This window comes from Anabrus simplex, chromosome 3 (assembly GCF_040414725.1).
Source record: "Anabrus simplex isolate iqAnaSimp1 chromosome 3, ASM4041472v1, whole genome shotgun sequence".
In the NCBI taxonomy this organism is placed as follows: Eukaryota; Metazoa; Arthropoda; class Insecta; order Orthoptera; family Tettigoniidae; genus Anabrus; species Anabrus simplex.
The window spans coordinates 514560558-514577452 of record NC_090267.1 but is presented as its reverse complement, the minus strand read 5'-3'; the positions used below and the strand labels follow the sequence as shown (position 1 = coordinate 514577452).

General features: G+C 39.1%; 1 protein-coding gene across 1 annotated transcript in view; it reads left to right on the top strand.

The window, feature by feature from the left end:
• Liprin-alpha (PTPRF interacting protein alpha) overlaps positions 1–16895 on the top strand; it is a 256453-nt gene that overhangs the window by 195967 nt on the left and 43591 nt on the right. Inside the window, exon 17 of the mRNA XM_068226883.1 lies at positions 2391–2551. Coding sequence (XP_068082984.1) covers positions 2391–2551 — 161 coding nt within the window. The remainder of the gene's footprint in view (positions 1–2390; positions 2552–16895) is intronic.

Genomic DNA, 16895 nt, shown 5'->3' with positions numbered 1-16895 from the left:
GTATGTTCCTATAATTCCCACCTCCTTCATATTATCACAAACTAATTTTATCCCTAATATTTCATCCCTTTCATCGGTAAACCATTCATGTGAACAGTAAGTTTCCTTCACCAGAATAAACACCCCCCCTCCCTTTTTATCTCCTCGGTCTCTACGATAGACTGTGTACCCTTCTGGAAATACTTCTCTATTACCCACCCCTTCTTTCAACCACGATTCCACTCCTATCACCACATCAGTCTCATAAGATTCATCAATGTACCGAATTTTAATTGTTTATTTACTACACTTTGACAGTTTACCAAGAGCAATCTCAGACCCCCTTCCTCCCTAAAACTTGACTGTTGCAATTGGGTAACTTGAAATTCCTTACTATCCTGAGTTTCTTTTTCTAGTTGACTGAGCTAGCTTGAAGTACAGCTGGCTCTTTCTACTAGTTTTCCTGATCAGTATTATAACTCAAGGGAGTTGCCTGTTTTACAGTACATATCTTAAGATTAATAAAATCTAGAACAATATTTGCTATCTTTCGTTTACCTGAATTGTTTAGATGGATCTTATTGACACCATCAACGAGTGAACAAACAGGTCAACAGATGGCAGTGGACAGCAACATGTCAGATACATGCTCTTGCAAGTTATAAATCTCATTCTGTATTGACGGTTGTCACTTTACAAATAAAAGTATTTATAAAATCCTCCTTATCAAAAAAAGGTACATGCTCGACATGACATGGGGTAAATACAAAGTATGTTACAAGTGTTTATTTATATATCCACCTATTCAATACAAAGAGATCTTTTTAGAAATTAAATATTATTATAAAATGTTAAGGGACATGTTTCGCCCATATTAAGGGCATCATCAGCCTCAAATTCAAACCTGTATGGTGAAAAATCAGGATCCTGATTGCTCTTACAAGCCATAAAAAGAGGATATCATTATAGGTGTCAGTCTAAACATACAAAATATGGGCAAAACATGTCCCTTAACATTTTATAATAATATTTAATTTCTAAAAAGATCTCTTTGTATTGAATAGGTGGATATATAAATAAACACTTGTAACATACTTTGTATTTACGTACATTTCAATACGGACCTAACGTGAGAATTATAACATGTAATGACATGGGGTTTTATTGACACCAACGACGAGTGCACAAACAGGCCAACAGATGGCGCTGGACAGCAACACGTCAGGTACATGCTCGATATAACATTGGGTTTTATTGACACCAACAATGAGTGCACAAATAGGCCAACAGATGGCGCTGGACAGTAACACATCAGCGATGCCACATGAGACCCGTATACGGTATAAAAGGAGCTGTCATGTGAGAGGGTGTCAGATGCACCCGCAAATCGCAGGATGTCGTGCTTTGCCTTCCCGGTTCCCTGACCTTAATCCGTGTGATTATTGGTTGTGGGTTTACCTGAAGTCGCAAGTCTGCGGTGATCATCTGACCTCATTAGGGATCAAAAGTTATGTGTTTTATTATGGTCCATATTGACAACTGATCACTGTAAAAGGATAGAGAAGGGTCAACCTATTCAATGCTATTTGATAGTACACGTTAGGGATGCTAAAAGATAACATCCAATGTCAATTTCTCACCAGCTACAGAAATGCTGCACAGTGCTGTTCACAACATTGTCCCCAGACTACAGGTATTGTTGATGAATGGCGGCTGACATGTTGAGCACTTGTTATAAAGAACATCGTCTTTGCTAAACCTTGATTGTTATGCAAATTATTATCGTATGAAGCACCACCTGTTAGTCATTTTGTGTATTTTATTTTGGTGTCAATAAAACCCCATGGCATGCCAATCATGTGTGTCAATTATTACCTCTTTACCTCCAATATTCCGTGAAGTATTACCTGGTCAAACAGACTTTTGGGTCACCCTGTATTATGACATAGATTGTGACTGATCATTAAGTTTTACCTTTCTTGCAGCTCAGCAATACATCCTGTAACATGTAGTAACAAAATATTCCTCACCTGTTTCCCAATCATAGGACGAGTGCACCCTCAATTACCCATGTAAAAATATCAAGGGAACTATACTAGACACCTAGTTGTGATGTAATGTAACGTGGATTAAAGCTCAATGACCTGTTATTTTATTGCATGACTGCTCTAACTGTAGAAAACAAGATATTGAAAAGTCAGATTGTTTGGATGTTCTTGTCCGAGTAAAGTTCCAGGTGATTTGATCATACTGTTGAAATAGGAGAGCATAGAACAAGTCCTTACATAATGGTACTGATTGTTTCATGTAGACATTAAGGATCAGGCAGTAAGTTAAACTAAAATGATGACGGAATTGTTTTGAAATTGAAGTATTTCATTTGAAACATGTTGATTGTTATTTTCTTACAGCTCCAGCTTGCTCCGTTGAGTTCAGAACTCTCCAAGGAAGAACTTCATTCGGTGACCACCGGCGGAGACAGCAGTGGGGCAGCTAGTCCACTTACAGCAAGATCCATACGACTGGAGAGAGTAGCTCAGGCATTAGCACAGAGTCAAGAGGAACTTCGCAGGTACTTACTACACTTTGTAGTTTAATGATTTTATATTTTGTTAACTAAAACATAAAATTGTTAACTCTTGATCATTATCACTGTGTGGTGCAAAAACTTGTCAGGGAATCGTGTCTCTCTTTAGAATACATTACGTAGGTGGTTTGAAAAGTTCTCGGAATGTACTAGAATTAAGTATCTTACCTCGGTGGAACTGCTTTTATTTTTCAACATAGTCTCCCTGTAGACTAATGCATTTGGTCCAGCGATGTTCCAATGCCTTGATCCCATCTCGAAAATGAGATTCCTCCAGGCCTGCAAAATACCTCTCAATTCGGCTGTCAGTTCTTCCCTTGTAGAAAATCTCCGTCCACCGAGGAAAATTTACAGCTTGGGGAATAGATGAAAGTCTGATGGTGCCAAATCAGGTGAATAAGGTGGATGTGGCAACAATTCGTATCCCTGTACATGAAGTTTTGCCATGGCAATAACACTTGTGTGCGGCGGAGCGTTGTCCTGATGAAAGATGACCTTTTTCCTTGCCAAACCAGGCCTTGTTTCGCGTATCCTTTACTGTAGTTGGTCTAGGAGGTTTGCATAGTATTGCCCCGTAATTATTTGGCCAGTAGGAAGATAATCTATCAGCAGAATGCCTTTTGCATCCCAAAAAACTGAGGCCATGACCTTTCCGGCCGAACGCACTACCTTTGCTTTCTTTGGTGGTGGTGAATCAGCATGTTTCCACTGCTTTGACTGTTGTTTTGTCTCTGGGGTATAGTAGTGGACCCAAGTTTCATCTGTAGTCGCAAACCGGCGCAAAAAATCTTGTTGATTGCACTGAAAATGGGCCAGACTTTGTTCGGACATTTCCAATCTGGTGTGTTTATTATCCAATGTCAAGAGCGGCGGCACCCATCTTGCGGATAATTTTTTCATACCCAATTTTTCGGTTAAAATATAATATACCCATTCAGAAGACATCCCTACAGCTTCAGCAATTTCCCGCACTTTCAGTCGACAATCCTCCATGACCATTTTATGCACTTTTGCGATAAATTCTGGGTTCGTAACACTTTTTGGCCGTCCACTACGCGGATCATCATCCAAGCTCTCCCGACCAAATTTAAATTCGCTGGTCCACTTGGCAGCAGTTGAAAGTGAAGGAGCAGAGTCCCCCAGTGTGTTCTGAAAGTCAGCATGAATTTCGTTTGCTTTCATACCTTTCTTCACAAAGTATTTAATCACTGCTCGAATCTCAGTTTTTTTCCATTGTCACAAATCACTACGCGGGAACAACAACAAAGAGTCGTCACTACCACACTCCTGCAGCTAGAGCACTGATGCGCCACATGTTCACTCACAAAGGATGTGTGATTATTGCGCGGGAACCTCGTTGCTCTAGCACTGACATCTAGCGGCGATTCCGAGAACTTTTCAAACCCTCCTCGTAGGTGGTATCTTCCACCCAATATCCCCACAGAGTTCACAAACGTAATGTGGTCGTGGTTGGTGAAATATTAACCACATAACAGGTGGTGAAATCCATATCTGGTAATCACATGATGCAGCTCATAATTTGGTGGCATCCAGTCCTGAAATATCACGGCATCGGTGGCGTAGAAGTCAATCCAGATTTCTTCTTGTTTTGTCATTAGCTCTTGCAGGACAGTCTTGCAGCCGTTGTTGTAAAGCCCTAGTTCTTCCTCAGTAAACAGGCTCTGCTGGAGTGAGTGGGACGCACACCGCTGGACGTTGGGCAAACAGCCCTGCTGTTCTTAGCCTCCGGTACACAGTTTGCCGGGAAATGGCAACCCCTGAGCCGGCTGCAAGCTCCGCTGACAATTGTCTTGCAGGTGCACTCCGATTTTGTCGGGCGGTTAAGGCCAGATATTGGTCCTGCTGTGGGGTGGTTACCCTTGGTCAGCGTGGTACTGGCCTACGACCAACATCTCCTGTGTCTCGAAATCGTCTCCAAAGCCTGGAAATGACACTTTGTGGCACATTCAAGGATACGACGACTTTGGTCTGTGTCTGGCCTGCTTCCAGGCGGCCGAGAATTTTACCCTGCAAAACGGGGTCCAAATGGTGTCGTTGTGCCATTATGTTGTCACTTTCATCACAAGGCTACACTCCGCACACTACAGGGCAAACACGACTGAAGGAATATGGGCACAGGTACTGGCCGTATTTGCCTTGCGGTTACGTCACTAGTGAAAGCAGGGAACACTCCTTTCCTATAGAGAGCTAACACGTAAGGTTGGTAGGTGCATATATCGTGCGATTTACTGTCTATTTCCTGTTGCCCTGATTACTCGTAACTTATGCTTAACTGTTGGACACTGGCGTACTTGAGAGAATTGTCCTTGTGTCTTCTCACACTTCACTATCATGAGTTCCTTTCCCTGGTGCTTTATTTCTACACAGAATCTGTGAAGTGGCAGCGAGAATTCTGTGCAGGTAGTATCATAGATGGCTGGTCCACTAAGGAATCAAGTGGGAGAAGAAACATGACACATTGTTGATAGAGATTTGGATGTTGGTCTAAATGAAAAAAGTTTCATACTAAACATAAAAATGTGCATACTGATGTTTTCAAATAATGGTAACTCAAGAGAAGTTGGTGCATCACCCCAGAGTTTTGGTATGAGTACTGCACAAAACAATATGTGCTATTTTCAGAGCTATCTTTACTTGTCTGTTTCCTTCTTGAGACTAGCTGGACAAAAGTAAAGAGAGTTTGTGCTGTCAAGTTCCCACTTTCATACGCTGCCATACTTCACAGATCCCATGTATAAACCTTAAGGGGCCCATAGACGTGCAATATTATTGCGCAATATATTGTTAGCTGCCTATAGACGTACAATATTATTGCACAAAAATCGAGTTTATGCAATAAATAGAATCGTGTGGAGATAATATTGATAGTTGTGCAATATATTGTGCAAAGCGGATATAGACGTACAATATGCGTTGCAATATATAGTCAGTCCATGCCGGTATTTTATTTGGTGATTATATTGAGTGACACTGATCTTTGCTGCGTTTTGATCGCCGTGGGCGTAAGTGCCAAAAAGAAGCAGAAATGGAAAAAAAGCACAAGGGCCAAACAGTGGTTTCTAGACAGAGAAAAGTACTCATGAAAATTTACTCAATGAACTGAGAAAATGGGAACCAAATGATTTTCAAAACTTTCTGCACATGAATGGTGAATTGTATGATGAACTCCTCGCTTTGCTCTTAACGTCCCACAGAGCTGGAAGGCCATGGTACACTTTGATAAACTCGAAAATAAACTTTTACTCCTCCTTTTTGCCTGCCATCATGATACCTTCTCCAACGCTTGTTGATACCAACTGGCGGGAGGACGGGATATTGCACAATATTGCTAACACACAGCACAGTATATTGCAATTTGCGCAATATATTTCAAACTTTCTTGATTTCATACAATATATTGCACAACCCTTCAATATTAAATACACACTATCAATTTTATTGCACAAACCCCGATATTGCGCAATAATATTGCACGTCTATGGGCCCCTTTAGTAATTGTGAAATTTTGTCATGCCAAACAAACTTTGTGGGAGGTTGGTCACTTAATGCTCACCCCCACTGCCCACACCTCATGGATTGTGTTTCCCACTGAACACCCTCCACTCTGCAATTGAATCCAGGAGAAAGATTTTCTTTCTGGCTGAAGTAGACTACTTACTTCATCTTCTGAGTTCTGTCTTTCATTTTATGACCCAAATTCTTAACATGATATATTGTGGTTCCTGTAAAGGGTCTGTAGCATGTTAATTAACTGCATTGGGTGTTTCCTCATCTGCAGGCGAACTGGCTCTGCGGCCACCATGCCTCCCACCGGCCTTGCGCTCAGGTTACTAATCATCTCTATGTTGCATGTTACTGTCAGCTATGCCAGTCTGGTACAACTGCAATATTTAACTTGGAACCAAACATGAGTCCATTGGGCAGTTTGCAGTCTTCATTTATTTGCGTCCACTGTCTTTGATCAAGGAGTTAGTGTGTACATGTCTCATTTGTGCATACTGTCTTTGATCAAGGAGTTAGTGTGTACATGTCTCATTTGTGCACACTGTATTTGATCAAGGAGTTAGTGTGTACATGTCTCATTTGTGCACACTGTCTTTGATCAAGGAGTTAGTGTGTACATATCTCATTTGTGCACACTATCTTTGATCAAGGAGTTAGTGTGTACATGTCTCATTTGTGCACACTATCTTTGATCAAGGAGTTAGTGTGTACATGTCTCATTTGTGCACACTATCTTTGATCAAGGAGTTAGTGTGTACATATCTCATTTGTGCACAGTGTCTTTGATCAAGGAGTTAGTGTGTACACGTCTCATTTGTGCACAGTGTCTTTGATCAAGGAGTTAGTGTGTACATGTCTCATTTGCGCACACTATCTTTGATCAAGGAGTTAGTGTGTACATATCTCAGAGTCCAGTGTAATGACTGTGGAAAATGCCATACTTTCATTATGGATTTTTGTTCCAGGCTGGCTGATCTGTCTGTTTATTTAACTGCACCATGCAGCTTTTGAGTGCACTTTGCTTGTAGTACAAAGGTGCTCGGTATACTCTTCATTGAATTATATTATCACCACACATTGTCTAGTTTCAATTTTTTAGGTGGAAGAAATTTCAGGCTATTTTCAGGTCCTTGTGATTTTGAGAATTTAGTTAAAGATATTAACCTAACCCTTTGTTTGAACACTGCAAAGTGTCAAATGTGGTTTAGTTACACATCATTGCTGCCAGATTTGTAAGTTTACACACTTGTATTAATGAGACAAAATTCTCACATTTCAAGTGAAATTGTTGTCTTATTTCATCAGATGTACAATAATTTCACACCTGATTTCAGTGATTACATGTACTGGTGTTACTTAATATGTCTTATAATTCTCTTGGTTTTGTTGGTGGTGTTGTGGCAATGTGAGGTGATGGTATTTTGTATGTTATACCTTCTAGCTCTAGTATTATGTATATCAGTGTGGTGGCAGTGTGTTCCATTTTAAATTTAACCTCAGTTGTTGAATGGTGGATGGAGAAGGAAAGGATCACATGAGCCTTGTCATTTTACAAAAATTATGACTCGTTTAGAATTACAGTGTACTCTTATTATACTCTTTTGTACAAAATCTGTAAGCACTTTCATACAATGGGAGATCAAAAAGTAATTACATTTTTTATCCAACTATTTAATGTGTAGGAAAAATAGAAATGTGCACGGAAAGAAACTAAAAGTTTTACCCACCTTTTAACATATGAGTCGAGTCCTGGAGACATTTTTTCCATTATGATGCCAAGTTGAAAATGCCTCGTTTGTAGAACTCAGTTCCACCTATGCACGATCAATTTTACATCTTCACATGAACCAAGCCGTTAACGAATAGGGATTTCTTCAGTGGTCTGAAGAGTTGAAAGTCAGATAGTGCAAGGTCTGGACTGTATGGTGGATGATCGAGTACCTCGGAGCCATAGTTCTGAATTTTTGTGCCCACATGTTGCTCCGAATGCTGGGCAAGGCAGAAGAAACTTGAACAGCAAATGCACGCCACAGAGATGCAAATGCTGTGGTGATGTGAGGGTGTTAGTCTAACTGAGCACATGCAAGGATCTTTTGGATCGCTGCTAACTGGAGGATGAACATCATCCTATATAGACCACTCTGCCATCAAACAGCTTAAACTGTCTTGAGGAGGAAGGACATCCCTGTTGGCCAAATCAGTGATGCTCAGAATTGCCCATTTTGCAGGCACATATATGAGCATGTTGCTGCAATCCAGACAATCTGCACCATGCACTTAGAACATTTCCCTGTTAATTTCACACTTTGTTTTTCCACTTGCCCACAAAAAACAGCACTACACCTCACTGCTCCTCGCATATGGACGATACTAGCATGTGCACCATCTTAGCTCACTGGTTACTGGTCACTCTGCCAACGGAACACCTGTTAAAGCCTTTACTGTCTGTAGCCATCTTTGGACATCCAAACTGAAATAGTTTTTCACAAAGAAAAATGTTTTGTATAATGTTTTGATCAGCCCTTGTATAATTATCATCATATACAGTAATATGCAGAGAACTGAAAAACGCCTTTTATATCTTGAGACTTTTTTGTAACTTATTTTATCAGGTCATGAATTTTTTAATCATTTCAATTAAGTCTCAAATTATTGAAGTATTACGAACATAAAAAATACCTATTTCTTAATGTCCTTACTAACTGGTAAATCAGCTGCAGTAACTTGCAGTTTACCAGTGGGTGTGTTTGGTCCGCTCATAATGGCAAAGGTTCAGACCACAAACAAGAATTTTGTAACTCTTTTAGTTCTTGAATTAAATAATCGTATTCAAAGAAGAAGGTGTTGAAAGCACCCCACTCCCCCTCTCCACTTTATTCTTCCTTGACGATCAAGACGGGAGAGAATCATTATTAATTATTGAGTAGCTCAATGTTGTAGAACCCTTTCTGGCATGCGGATGTCTCATATGGAAACAGTAAAATATACACTGAGTGGTCAAAAGTCATGAGAAAGGGTGTTCCATTCGAAAATGTGCCGTGTATGATCCCTGAGCATTGCGGCTAGCTGCGATGTAGCTGAGCAGTCTGTCACGGATACCATTGTCATGAAGATGGCAGCATATCGTGAGTTAACCGACTTTGAATGTGGGATGATAATCAGCGTATGGGTCATACCATTGCGGACATTACACGTGATTAAGGTTTCAGAGGTCAACAGTGTCGAGGATGGATCTTCAATATCACAGAGAGAATGTTACCACCTGCATAAACCGCCGCACGGGAAGACCACAGATGTTTAACGAACGGACATCATATCGCCTCCGCAGAACCATACTGGGTGGTCGACGGGCTGCTGTGAGTCAGATCACCGCCCAGTTGAATGTTGGGAGTCAGGAATCCATTTCTACCAGGACTGTAAGGAGGCAACTGCACCGCATAGGCTTCACCAGCCAACGACCAACTCGTGTCCCTTTGCTGACACTTCAACACAGAGCTCGACGACATGCATGGCCCTGCAAACATCGGCAATGGACCATGGAACAGTGGCCGCGTTTGGTATGATCTGATGAATCCTGGTTCCAGTTGTATCGAGCTGATGGGTGCGTGAGAATGTGCCGTATACCCCATGAAGCTATGGATTCTGCATGTCAACAAGTTTGTGTCCGGACGGGAGGTGGCTCAGTTCTGGTCTGGGCAGCGTTCTCAGGGTCGTAATTAGGCCCCATTGTCCGGCTGCAGGGTTCGCTGACAGGTGCACGTTATGTGGACATTCTTTCAGAGCATCTGCATCTCTTTCTGGCCCTAGAGTACCCTGATGGAGATACCATGTTTCAACAGGACAATGTGCCATGTTGATGCTGGTGTACGTTTCATGAACCCCGCACAAACTACAGAAGACCAATTGTGGGTAGCAATGCAAGATGCGTGCGTCCAGATCCCTCCTGAATGATTCCAACACCTTGTAGAGACGATGCCTCGCCGTATTGCTGCCATTTTGAGGGTTCACGGAGGAGCAACTTTTTATTAACATCACATTCAGTGTCTTCCCATGACTTTTGGCCACTCAGTGTATATTAATTACATTTTAGGGCCTAAGGACAAAATGGTCATTAGAGCCAGCTTTTTTCTTAAACCAGAATTAGTCCTTTGGAACATGTTGCCCTTAATCTGACACCCCTTCTCTGCCAGTTAGTAAATTAGCTTCAGGATTTTCAGGCTTTTGTATTGTTATGTTGTGCTGTTGTAAAAATATTTATCTTTTTAATGTGCTGTAACACTTGATAGAACTGAAAATTCTGGAGATTATTTTAATAATAGAATCCTCCTCTTACTTCAAGAAGGGAACTTACTGTCTGCTATATTTCTAATATTTTTGATGTTCTTCAGTTATCTCTTAATTGTTTATTTTCCTAAGTCTATTAAAGCTTACAAGGAGACCTTGCCACCTTGCCATCACATCTCTAGTGATTTGATCCATTTTCAGTATATGTGCACGTCATGGTGAGCTCTTCCATCAGTTCAAATTGCAAGGCACAACTTCCTCTCAGTTCTGAGGAAAAGGAATTTGAATATTTTCAGAGTGCTTCATAAGATCAGCATACGATCCTTCACCCAAATTCATAATCATCAGTCATAACTATACCTACATAGTTTTTGAGACAATGAAGTACTCATATTTTCAATACATAACATCCAATTTCTCACCGAGAAGCAGTTGATAATACGTATATATTAATCAACTAATAATGTTAAAAACATATTACTGTGCATATCTTTTATGTGGTTGTTATACAGTATACAAACTGAACATTAAAACAAACCCACAAGAGATTGGATCCATGAAGTACGAGCTTGTGAAGTGGAGCTTCTTGCGCTAAACATCACATTTTGGGAACATGTAGGGTTGATCATGTGAAGCATTTGCGAAGTATTCAAATTTAATTTTCTCAGAATTGGGTGGGAGTTGTGCCCTGCAGTTTGAATGGGTGAAAGTTTTCATCTTGGCCTGCATGTATACTGAAAATATATCAAATTATTGGGGACACTGTGGGAAGGTCTGACAACAGTCCCGTGGAGTTGGTCCATGTGTTCATGAGACCTAGGATAGAGCAAGAGGATCACAATGCTGACTGTACAGTTAGCCATTTGGAGTCCCGTTATATTTCCACTCGTTTTCCCTGAAAGTCAACTTAATATCAGGCAAATATGGTAAAAAATACTCAAATAGTTATTTTATACAATAATGCTTTGAAAGTAAATTGTATAAAGTGTTATTAGTCAGTCATCGTACATCGTGTGGTACACTCACAAGCACTTGTTGGGTTGGAGTCATGAGGTCCTTAGACAGGCTCCCACTCTTCACTTTCCTGCCTGAATGTGTGGTGCAGTCCTTTGTTTTCTTGTTCTCTTGGGATTCAGTGATGTGTAGTTTCCTATTAGGACTAAAAATTAACATCATTGCTGTCACATCTTCTTCTGGAAGTGCCATATCCTCAATGGACATTGGCGGTCAATCTGGTTCAGGCCTCCCCACAAACAGCTGCCCTAAATAAGCTAGATGATAATGAATTGGACCGTTGGCAGAGGTTTTCCAACCAGGAAATGTGTCGTCGACCACAGCCTCTTCTTCCTTTTACGTTTCCTTGAAGTACGAATTGTCGGAGGCAGTATTTCTCATTATAAAGAATGTGGCCAAAGTATGATGTCTTCCTTTCTTTGATGGTCTTTGTTATTTCTAATTGTTTTCTCATGTGCTGCATAACCCCATTGTTTGTTATGTGATACTACCAAGATGTTCTGAGCGTTCGACAATAACACCAGAGCTCAAAGGCATTTAATTGTTTAATTATTACAACTGTGATTGTCCAAGCCTCTGCACCATAATACAAAGTGGAGAAGACGTAATGCTTAAGGACTCGGGTTCTAAGATGAACTTATAAGTTCAGATTACATAATGCTTTCTTCATCCGATAGAATGCAGCCTGTGCTTTCTTAATTTGGATTTTCATTTCTTGGTATTAGTGAACAGTCTAAATAATCTGTCCTCTGTACTCTTAGTAGTTGTTTCCCACTGACATAGATTGGACTATACTTGTCACAGATCTTACTTATAAGAAATTATTATATTAATAAAACCACCTTTCCAATACACAATAGTCCTTTATATTTAGGATAAAACCATTTAATTACAAGTAGGACATGTTTCGCTCAATCTTAGTGAGTATCATCAGCTATAGATAACATAATCCATGGTGGGTCAGGGCCCTGATCCTGGTATATATAACAACAAAAAACATCTAATATACATTGATAAAATACGAATTTTAAAATTAATTTTTAAAATCAATACACGGGATACACCCGATTTATATTATTTCACCTAGGAGATCAGTAGTTCTCCATTTGAAGCCCAATATTATCACTACTACACAAAATATAATAATGTTTGAAACACAACACGAGGAAGTCCCATAAGGTTATTTACGCCGATCCAGGCGGTGTTTTATCATCAGTGCAGTTCGTTTTTCAACCAATATATGTGATTTTAGCCTTCCTCGTTATGTTTATTTTAAAAAACAACATCATAGTTCATTACAAGAGCTCACCCTTATGTCCTTTTATGTCCTTCAATGTGCACTATGAAAGACTTGATTGCAGCCTCCCCCAACGCTATTGACGTCGCCCAATATTGGGCAAGCATCATCTAGCTCTCGAATATTGTTGCTCTATCTGTGATTGTATAATAGACTTGTATATTTGTATAGTAGGAATGTAGATATCTTGTTGCTTTTTGTTAAATATCTATAAGTAAAATTGATACTTCCGACACGAATAAAGAAAGAACCCTTATGTGAATAACTGTTTTTAATCATAAACAGTCTAATGCAATTGAGCGAAGATTATTATGGTCATTGATTTATACGAACATTTAATCACTACGTACTATACTAACATTTCATGTCATTCATTCCACTTACATTTTAAGCAATTTTAATGATCAATATTTGTTTTAATAGACATAATATAATATTGATTATTTTTAAATTGTTAAAATTCATATTTTATCAATGTATATTAGACGTTTTTTTTGTTACATATACCAGGATCAGGGCCCTGACCCACCATGGATTATGTTATCTATAGCTGATGATGCTCACTAAGATTGAGCGAAACATGTCCTACTTGTAATTAAATGGTTTTATCCTAAATATAAAGGACTATTGTATATTGGAAAGGTGGTTTTATTAATATAATAACTTCTTATTCTGAAATCCAATACAGTTTTACAATGAGATTCATAACTTGTAATGTGATCTTACTTATGACGATCATTTTCGTTTTCTGTGTTAAGATGCATTCCATATCGCTCATTGACACTAACTACTCGATCAACATTCAACAGAAAAAAGACATGAAATTCATCACATGCAAGAAAAAAGACATTGAGGAATGTTGTAGTCCTTTTTTCTTTTATAAAGATACGTCTGATTGTGACTGTTCTGTAACCATCACTTTCTCTGTCATTTAGATGTCTCATCTCTTTGCCTATCCCTCCTGATGGCCATGATCATTAAGTCATTATAGTCTGACACTCTTATGAGTCCCATAGGCGGAAGAAATATCCACTATCAGAATGTTGGCCAACAGGGTAGGAGATGTCATATCACTAGATTGTGTGCAAAATGCGTGGGTTGAATTCCAAATCTCTCTGCAGTGTTCATATGGAGAAAGTGAATATGAAGTTGCTGATTGTGATTCTTCCATCGGTAAATCATCATTTACTGCTGAAGACATTTCAAATGCTCTACAAGATGTAAAACTAGGTAAAACTGCAGGATTTGATGTTATATACCCAGAATTCCTCTTGTATTGTTGAAAACAAGCCCAAATTTTTACCAATATTCTGCAAACAGGCTTGATTCCCTGACATGTGGAATGAAATGCACACACCAGGCAACTGCAACAACAGACCCTAAAGTTACAAACATTATTGCTCCTCTAAGAATAGTGTGCAAATTGCTTGAGAGACTGTTGTACAGTAGAATAGGTGTGGAAATATTTAGTAAGATACCTGTAAAGCAGTCATGAATGTGACCTAGCTGCAGCTGTACTGACACCTGGTTTCCAGGCATCTGCAGTGTTCGTTGGCCTGTCTGCAGCACATATAATATTGTCTGGAAACGTAATTTATCAGCTGCTACATGTAATATTCTGAAGACTAGAACAATGTAATATTCCTTGGCACACACATACTAGCTCCTTTCATCCAAGGAGAAAGAGTACAGTGGTAGAAAAAGAGAAAAAAGTAATCATGAGTGAGGACTTTCTCCTCACAAGAAAGAAATTACATCCCAAATTAGACTTGACTAATGATTCTGGGAAAAGAGGAGTGAATTTGCATGTGTGTACTGCTTATCATAGTCCTGTAGGAGCTGGAGGGAAACTTTACAAATATAAAAGTCTCGATGTTATCCTCCTTTCAAAACAAACATGTCCACCTGTGTTACATGGGGCATGTTTTGGCTTATCTAGAAGCCATCTTCCATAGAAAGCTTAAAATGTTACATATATACACCAAGAAATAAAACACTGAGAAAATTGTGTGGAATTAAAAGGACAATTATCATGATTAAGATATTAAAAACTCATGTTGATGTTGAGGTAAAAAGTCCTCTTGTCTAAACTCCTCTCGTTAAAGTAAAAACTCTTTTAGTCTTTTTAAGAATGGAAAATCTGTCTTCCAATGGAGCAGCTAGATATCTGAGGTTTTCGCAGTTGTGCTGCTCCCAAAGTAGTGAAATCATCAATAAGGGGATTACGAGTACATGTAATATCCAATGGGGAAAAACAGGAAAATTAAACATCGTGTGAAATAAAAGGATATGGATTCAAACTACTCACTCATTAGGTGGCTGTCCTCTCCAAAGGTACGACCATGTAAGTCTCATATTCCTGTTGTCCTTTTAATTCTACACAATTTTCCCATTGTTTAGTCTGTTTCTGAAGATAGCGTTTAGATAAGCCAAAACATGTCTAGACAATGTCCCATCTAACACAGGTGGACATTTTTGTACTGAAAAAGAGGATAACTTAGAGACTCTTCCATTTGTAACATGCTGGAGGGAAAGCCTTCTTACAGGAGAAATACAGAAGGAATATCTCCTGTGGGCATATTAACATTAGAATAGGGCAGTAGAAGACTGAGATAAAATATTTTTCTGATGAGAGACACTTAACTCATGTGAAATATCTTTCCTAACCCATGTTGTATGTGCACTGAACTTCTTTTGAGTAATTTTCTGATCTTACTGTTAATAATAAGCTTTGCATGTTTTGGCTAATGCTTGCTGCTGTCCTTTCATCACAGCTCTTTTCTGACTAAGGGTTTCTCATTCAAATTCATTGGCGAATTTCTCTATTTTCAGAACATATGTTATGATTTTAAAAGTTGCTTATTTATGATGATGATAATTTAACTAATGGATGCAACGAATAACCACATATTTCCTTTACATACTAATTCTTTCAGTTCTTTACGTATTCTATTGTGTTGAAATATTCATCTTATTGAAATATCACTGCAAATAACTACACTTTTAAAATCACTAATACTCTAGGCCACACATCACATCACAATGAATTAAATTATTGTTGTTTTGATGCAGCTCTCCATTGCACCTTATCCTGTGTTGACCTTTTCATTTCTATGTAAATCACTATTTTGTATCGTTATAAAAGATAATTTTTTTAAACCATTAGCAAGTCTGAAGGAGGATATATCCATTACATTCTTTTTACAAAAATGTATTTAACAAAGTGACATTGTTAATAATGGTTTATATCTTCCTTAAAGACTCACGCTAGTTTTTTCAGTGATTTTTATTGAAATTTTTTATTAATGAGGCTTACTGTAAACAGTCGCTCACAATATAAAAATTATAAAACTAACTTATAAATCTAATGCATCATGTTATTAATTAGCCTTAAATGTTCTTTCATTACTAACAGTTTTATGAAAAACTATGAAGTTTCATATGTAAGGGTTGATCAAAAAGTAACTCCTCTCTAAAAAAAATATTTAATGAATAGGAAAAGCACAAATGCACAAAATGCCTGCAGGTTTTATGTAATTTTCTTCATATAAACAAAGTCTTTCATCGTGACACCAAGTTGTTCCCTGGGAGCATAACCCTCTCCTCACGACCGATTTCACTTCTTCATCTGAACCGATGTGTTGACCTCTTTGAATTTCCTCACTGATCAGAGAAGGTGAAATTCAGACTGTTTGTTCAGGAGTGTGACTGGGAGGTATTCAAGTCACCGGACCACCACCCTCTTTCTATCTCTCCCTCTTGCAGGCAGTATAACAACAACTTGTTTGATTTGAAGTTTCTTCCGAGGGCTTAGTAGTATGAAAGGAACTTTTTCTGGGTGTTTTTTTCTATTTGTTTTACATCGCACCGACACAGATAGGTCTTATGGCGACGATGGGATAGGAAAGGCCTAGGAATGGGAAGGAAGCAACCGTGGCCTTAATTAAGGAACAGCCCCAGCATTTGCCTGGTGTGAACATGGGAAACCACAGAAAACCATCTTCAGGGCTGCCGACAGTGGGGTTCGAACCCACTATCTCCCGGATGCAAGCTCACAGCTGCACGCTCCTAACCGCAAGGCCAACTCGCCCGGTTTTCTGAGTGTTAAGGGTGAAGTGATTGATAACCAGTCAGCTTCTCGACAAGAGCTTGAAGGTGCAATGCCAGTAAAACAGTGTATCTTCTCCACAGCAGTTGGTTTTTGAGTGA